The 7,997-nt window shown below is 58.4% G+C and overlaps 1 protein-coding gene across 1 annotated transcript; it reads left to right on the forward strand.

The window, feature by feature from the left end:
• The first annotated feature begins 301 nt into the window (after positions 1-301).
• On the forward strand, positions 302-5,353 carry CCNQ (cyclin Q). Its single transcript, XM_077789652.1, has 3 exons — positions 302-351; positions 2,365-2,548; positions 5,065-5,353. The coding sequence occupies exons 1-3, from the start codon at positions 342-344 to the stop codon at positions 5,351-5,353; spliced, it is 483 nt and encodes a 160-aa protein (XP_077645778.1). The 5' UTR covers positions 302-341.
• The last annotated feature ends 2,644 nt before the right edge of the window (positions 5,354-7,997 follow it).

Raw genomic sequence — 7,997 nt, forward strand, 5'->3', positions numbered from 1 at the left:
CCGCGCTCTGCGGGGACTCAGCCAATCACGGAGCTTCGCGGCCGAACCGACGCGCGGCATTGGGTGGTGGCGGCGGCGTTTAAGCCACGCCCCCTCCCGGTGCTTCTCGGCCAATGGGAGCGGGCGCGGCGGGCGCGTGACCCCGGAAGTGCCCGGCGCGCGCGCCCCCGTGGCCGCCGCCGCCTCCGGGACCCGCGCGCGGCCTCCGCAGCCCCCGTGACGTCACCGAGGCCTCGAGCGCGCCCGCCATGACGTCACCGACGCGGGCGCTGACGTCACGCGGCCCCCCCGAGCCCGGCGGGGCCGAGGCCCGGGCGCGGTTCCGAACCGCGCGGTTCATCATGGAGGCGGGTGAGGAGAGGGGGGTGTGACGTCATAGCCGGGTGGTGACGTCATCGGGGTGGCGGCCATGGCGTCATGGGGGGGAGCGCGGGGTTGGGTGACGTTACGGTGACGTCACGGGGTAGGGAGGGTTGTGATGTGATGTCATAGTGACGTCATAGCGGGGAGTCTGGAGCTGAGCTCGGTGACGTCACCGTGACGTCACGGGGGCGCAGCGGGGGTGGGGCCGGATCGGGGACACCCCCCAGGTGAGAGTCACGTGACCCCAGGTGTGACACAGGCGTGACACAGGCGTGACAGGTGTGACACGGGTGTGACACAGGCGTGACACAGAGGTGACATGGGTGTGACACTCAGGGGACACTCAGGTGACACTCAGGTGACCCAGGTGACACTCAGGTGACTCAGGTGACACTCAGGTGACCCAGGTGACACTCAGGTGACACTCAGGTGACACTCAGGTGACACAGGTGACACTCAGGTGACACTCAGGTGACACTCAGGTGACACAGGTGACCCAGGTGACCCAGGTGACACTCTGGTGACACAGGTGACACTCAGGTGACCCAGGTGACACTCAGGTGACACTCAGGTGTGTCCCCAGGTGTGAAGCTGGGGCTGGGCTCGGCCGCCCTGGCCACCGCCTGCTCCTCGTTCCACGCGCTGGGTGTGACACGGGTGTGACAGGTGACACTCAGGTGACCCAGGTGACACTCAGGTGACCCAGGTGACACAGGTGACACTCAGGTGACCCAGGTGACACTCAGGTGACACTCAGGTGACACAGGTGACACTCAGGTGACCCAGGTGACACACAGGTGACACTCAGGTGACCCAGGTGACACTCAGGTGTGTCCCCAGGTGTGAAGCTGGGGCTGGGCTCGGCCGCCCTGGCCACCGCCTGCTCCTCGTTCCACGCGCTGGGTGTGACACGGGTGTGACAGGTGACACTCAGGTGACACCCAGGTGACACTCAGGTGACACTCAGGTGACACTCAGGTGACCCAGGTGACACTCAGGTGACACTCAGGTGACCCAGGTGACACTCAGGTGTGTCCCCAGGTGTGAAGCTGGGGCTGGGCTCGGCCGCCCTGGCCACCGCCTGCTCCTCGTTCCACGCGCTGGGTGTGACACGGGTGTGACAGGTGACACTCAGGTGACACTCAGGTGACACTCAGGTGACACCCAGGTGACACTCAGGTGACACAGGTGACACTCAGGTGTGTCCCCAGGTGTGAAGCTGGGTTTGGGCTCGGCCGCCCTGGCCACCGCCTGCTCCTCGTTCCACGCGCTGGGTGTGACACGGGTGTGACAGGTGACACTCAGGTGACCCAGGTGACACTCAGGTGACACAGGTGACACTCAGGTGACACTCAGGTGACACTCAGGTGACACTCAGGTGACACAGGTGACACTCAGGTGACCCAGGTGACACTCAGGTGACACTCAGGTGTGTCCCCAGGTGTGAAGCTGGGTTTGGGCTCGGCCGCCCTGGCCACCGCCTGCTCCTCGTTCCACGCGCTGGGTGTGACACGGGTGTGACAGGTGACACTCAGGTGACCCAGGTGACACTCAGGTGACACTCAGGTGACACTCAGGTGACACTCAGGTGTGTCCCCAGGTGTGAAGCTGGGGCTGGGCTCGGCCGCCCTGGCCACCGCCTGCTCCTCGTTCCACGCGCTGGGTGTGACACGGCTGTGACAGGTGACACTCAGGTGACACAGGTGACACTCAGGTGACACAGGTGACCCAGGCGACACTCAGGTGACTCAGGTGACACTCAGGTGACACTCAGGTGACACTCAGGTGTGTCCCCAGGTGTGAAGCTGGGGCTGGGCTCGGCCGCCCTGGCCACCGCCTGCTCCTCGTTCCACGCGCTGGGTGTGACACGGGTGTGACAGATGACACTCAGGTGACACTCAGGTGACCCAGGTGACACTCAGGTGACACAGGTGACCCAGGTGACCCAGGTGACACTCTGGTGACACAGGTGACCCAGGTGACACTCAGGTGTGTCCCCAGGTGTGAAGCTGGGGCTGGGCTCGGCCGCCCTGGCCACCGCCTGCTCCTCGTTCCACGCGCTGGCGGCGGCGGCGCCGGGCCTGGCCCGCGAGCGCCTCCTGGCGGCCGCGGCCGCGCTCTTCGTGGCCGCCAAGGCGCAGGGCACCCCCCGGAGAGCGCGCGACGTGCTCAACGTCACCCTCAGGTAAAGGACCCCCAAAATCACACCTGGGACCCCAAAAATCACACCTGGGACCCCAAAAATCACACCTGGGACCCTCAAAATCACCCCAAATCACACCCGGGACCCCCAAAATCACCCAAAATCACACCCGGGACCCCCAAAATCACACCCGGGACCCCCAAAATCACACCTGGGACCCTCAAAATCACACCTGGGACTCCCAAAATCACACCTGGGACCCTCAAAATCACCCCAAATCACACCCGGGACCCCCAAAATCACCCAAAATCACACCCGGGACCCCCAAAATCACACCCGGGACTCCCAAAATCACACCTGGGACCCTCAAAATCACCCCAAATCACACCCGGGACCCCCAAAATCACCCAAAATCACACCCGGGACCCCCAAAATCACACCCGGGACCCCCAAAATCACACCTGGGACCCTCAAAATCACCCCAAATCTCCCAAAATCACACCTGGGACCCCCAAAATCACACCTGGGACCCCCAAAATCACACCTGGGACCCCCAAAATCATCCAAAATCACACCCGGGACCCCCAAAATCACACCTGGGACCCCCAAAATCACCCCAAATCACACCTGGGACCCCCAAAATCACCCAAAATCACACCAAAATCACACCTGGGACCCCCAAAATCACACCTGGGACTCCCAAAATCACACCTGGGACCCTCAAAATCACCCCAAATCACACCTGGGACCCCCAAAATCACACCCGGGACCCCCAAAATCACCCAAAATCACACCCGGGACCCCCAAAATCACACCTGGGACCCCCAAAATCACCCAAAATCACACCTGGGACCCCCAAAATCACACCTGGTACCCTCAAAATCACCCCAAATCACCCCAAAATCACACCCGGGACCCCCAAAATCACCCCAAATCTCCCCAAAATCACACCTGGGACCCCCAAAATCACACCTGGGACCCTCAAAATCACCCCAAAATCAACCCAAAATCACACCTGGGACCCTCAAAATCACCCCAAATCACACCTGGGACCCCCAAAATCACACCTGGGACCCCCAAAATCACACCTGGGACCCTCAAAATCACACCTGGGACCCCCAAAATCACACCTGGGACCCTCAAAATCTCCCCAAATCACCCCAAAATCACACCCGGGACGCCCAAAATCACCCCAAATCTCCCCAAAATCACACCTGGGACCCCCAAAATCACACCTGGGACCCTCAAAATCACACCTGGCACCCTCAAAATCACCCCAAATCACACCTGGGACCCCCAAAATCACACCTGGGACCCTCAAAATCACACCTGGGATGCCCAAAATCACCCCAAATCACCCAAAATCACACCCGGGACCCCCAAAATCACACCTGGGACCCTCAAAATCACCCCAAATCACACCTGGGACCCCCAAAATCACACCTGGGACCCCCAAAATCACACCTGGGACCCTAAAAATCACACCTGGGACTCCCAAAATCACCCCAAATCGCCCAAAATCAGCTCAATGTCACCCTCAGGTAAAGGACCCCCAAAATCACCCCAAAATCACACCTGGGACCCCCAAAATCACCCCAAATCACCCAAAATCAGCTCAATGTCACCCTCAGGTAAAGGACCCCCAAAATCACCCCAAAATCACACCTGGGACCCCCAAAATCACCCCAAATCACCCAAAATCACACCTGGGACCCCCAAAATCACACCTGGGACCCTCAAAATCACCCCAAATCCCCCAAAATCAGCTCAACGTCACCCTCAGGGTAAAGGACCCCCAAAATCACCCCAAATCCCCCAAAATCAGCTCAACGTCACCCTCAGGTAAAGGACCCCCAAATCACCCAAAATCACACCTGGGACCCCCAAAATCCCCCAAAATCAGCTCAACGTCACCCTCAGGTGAGACCAAATCCCAAAATCACACCTGGGACCCCAAAATCCCCCAAATCACCTCAATGTCACCCTCAGGTTAGCCCAAATCCCCAAAAATCACACCAGGTACCCCAAAATCACCTCAGGGAACCCAAAATCACCTCAGGGAACCCAAAATCACCTCAGGGAGCCCTGAACTGCCCCAGGTAACCTCAAAAATTCCTACAAAAAAACCAAAAAATCCCCCCAAAAATCCCTCAAAATCATTCAACTCCCCTCAAAACCCCCCCACCTCCCCCAAGTCCCCCCAAAATCCCTCAAAATCCGCCAAAAATCCCAACAAAATCCCCCCAAATCGCCCAAACCCCCCCAACATTCCAAAACCCCCCAAAAAACCCCCCCAAAAAACCCTCTCAATCCCCCAAAACCCCCCAAAAACCCCCCCCAAAACTTGTCAAAATTCCCCCAAATCCCCACAGAATGCCAAAGATCCCCCCAAAACTGCTCTCAGATCCCAGAAAATCCCCCCAAAACCCCCCAAAACCCCTGACCAATCCCCCAAAACCCCACTAAATCCCCCAAGTCCCACCAAAACTCCCCCAAATCCCCCTTAAAATGCCAAAATCCCCCCAAAATTCCCCAAAATGCCCCAAATTCCCCCGCAGGTGTCTCCAGCCCGGCTCGCCGCCGCCGGCCCTGGACGGGAATTTTTGGGCTTTGCGGGACAGCCTGGTGCAGTGCGAGCTGCTGCTGCTGCGGGCGCTGCGCTTCCGGCTGCCCCTGGCGCACCCCCACAAGGTGAGACCCCCCCCAAATCCCCCCGGGGCCCCCCAAAAAATCCCCAAATTCCGGGACCCAAAAAACCCAAAAAAACCCCCAAATTCCAACTCAAACCCACAAAAAAACCCAAATTCTGGCGCTTCCGGCTGCCCCTGGCGCACCCCCACAAGGTGAGACCCCCCCCAAATCCCCCCGGAGCCCCCCAAAAAATCCCCAAATTCCGGGACCCCAAAAAACCCCAGAAATTCTACACAAATCCCAAAAATTCCCCAAAAAAACCCCAAATTCTGGCGCTTCCGGCTGCCCCTGGCGCAGCCCCACAAGGTGAGACCCCCCCCAAATCCCCCCGGGGCCCCCCAAAAAATCCCCAAATTCCGGGACCCCAAAAACCCCAAAAATTCTACACAAATCCCAAAAATTCCCAAAAAAAACCCCAAATTCCGGCGCTTCCGGCTGCCCCTGGCGCACCCCCACAAGGTGAGACCCCCCCCAAATCACCCCCAAATCACCCCGGGGCCCCCCAAAAAATCCCCAAACTCCAGGACCCCAAAAAAAGCAAAAAAAAACCCAAAAATTCTACACAAATCCCAAAAATTCCCCAAAAAAACCCCAAATTCTGGCGCTTCCGGCTGCCCCTGGCGCAGCCCCACAAGGTGAGACCCCCCCCCAAATCACCCCCGAACCCCCCCGGGGCCCCCCAAAAAATCCCCAAATTCCGGGACCCCAAAAAAAGCCAAAAAAACCCCAAAAATTCTACACAAATCCCAAAAATTCCCAAAAAAAACCCCAAATTCCGGCGCTTCCGGCTGCCCCTGGCGCACCCCCACAAGGTGAGACCCCCCCCAAATCACCCCCGAACCCCCCCGGGGCCCCCCAAAAAATCCCCAAATTCCGGGACCCCAAAAAACCCCAAAAAAACCCAAATTCCAACTCAAACCCACAAAAAACCCCCAAATTCTGGCACTTCCGGCTGCCCCTGGCGCACCCCCACAAGGTGAGACCCCCCCCAAATCACCCCCGAACCCCCCCGGGGCCCCCCAAAAAATCCCCAAATTCCGGGACCCCAAAAAACCCAAAAAACCCCAAAAATTCTACACAAATCCCAAAAATTCCCAAAAAAATCCCCAAATTCCGGCGCTTCCGGCTGCCCCTGGCGCACCCCCACAAGGTGAGACCCCCCCCAAATCACCCCCGAACCCCCCCGGGGCCCCCCAAAAAATCCTCAAATTCCAGGACCCCAAAAAACCCCAAAAATTCTACACAAATCCCAAAAATTCCCCAAAAAACCCCCAAATTCCGGCGCTTCCCGGCTGCCCCTGGCGCACCCCCACAAGGTGAGACCCCCCCCAAATCCCCCCGGGGCCCCCAAAAAACTCAAACCCACAAAAAAACCCCAAATTCCGGCGCTTCCGGCTGCCCCTGGCGCACCCGCACAAGGTGAGACCCCCCCGAACCCCCCCGGGGCCCCCCAAAAAATCCCCAAATTCCGGGACCCCAAAAAACCCCAAAAAAACCCCAAAAATTCTACACAAATCCCAAAAATTCCCAAAAAAACCCCAAATTCCGGCGCTTCCGGCTGCCCCTGGCGCACCCCCACAAGGTGAGACCCCCCCCCAAATCACCCCCGAACCCCCCCGGGGCCCCCCAAAAAATCCCCAAATTCTGGGACCCCAAAAAAAGCCAAAAAAACCCCAAAAATTCTACACAAATCCCAAAAATTCCCAAAAAAAACCCCCAAATTCCGGCGCTTCCGGCTGCCCCTGGCGCACCCCCACAAGGTGAGACCCCCCCCAAATCACCCCCGAACCCCCCCGGGGCCCCCCAAAAAATCCCCAAATTCCGGGACCCCAAAAAACCCCAAAAAAACCCAAATTCCAACTCAAACCCACAAAAAACCCCCAAATTCTGGCACTTCCGGCTGCCCCTGGCGCACCCCCACAAGGTGAGACCCCCCCCAAATCACCCCCGAACCCCCCCGGGGCCCCCCAAAAAATCCCCAAATTCCGGGACCCCAAAAAACCCAAAAAACCCCAAAAATTCTACACAAATCCCAAAAATTCCCAAAAAAATCCCCAAATTCCGGCGCTTCCGGCTGCCCCTGGCGCACCCCCACAAGGTGAGACCCCCCCCAAATCCCCCCGGGGCCCCCCAAAAAACTCAAACCCACAAAAAAACCCCAAATTCCGGCGCTTCCGGCTGCCCCTGGCGCACCCGCACAAGGTGAGACCCCCCCGAACCCCCCCGGGCCCCCCAAAAAATCCCCAAATTCCAGGACCCCAAAAAACCAAAAAAAACCCCAAAAAATCCCCAAAAATCCCAACTCAAATCCACAAAAAATCCCCAAATTCCGTGACCCCAAAAAACCCCAAAAAACCCCCAAAATTCTACACAAATCCCAAAAATTCCCAAAAAAACCCCCAAATTCTGGCACTTCCGGCTGCCCCTGGCGCACCCCCACAAGGTGAGACCCCCCCCAAATCCCCCCGGGGTCCCCCAAAAAATCCCCGAACTCCAGGACCCCAAAAAAAGCCAAAAAAACCCCAAAAATTCTACACAAATCCCAAAAATTCCCAAAAAAATCTCCAAATTCCGGCGCTTCCGGCTGCCCCTGGCGCACCCCCACAAGGTGAGACCCCCCCCAAATCACCCCCGAACCCCCCCGGGGCCCCCCAAAAAATCCCCAAATTCCGGGACCCCAAAAAACCCCAAAAAACCCCCAAATTCCAACTCAAACCCACAAAAAAAATCCAAATTCTGGCGCTTCCGGCTACCCCTGGCGCACCCCCACAAGGTGAGACCCCCCCCAAATCACCCCGGG

Source organism: Lonchura striata, chromosome 36 (genome assembly GCF_046129695.1).
Source record: "Lonchura striata isolate bLonStr1 chromosome 36, bLonStr1.mat, whole genome shotgun sequence".
NCBI classification, from domain to species: Eukaryota; Metazoa; Chordata; class Aves; order Passeriformes; family Estrildidae; genus Lonchura; species Lonchura striata.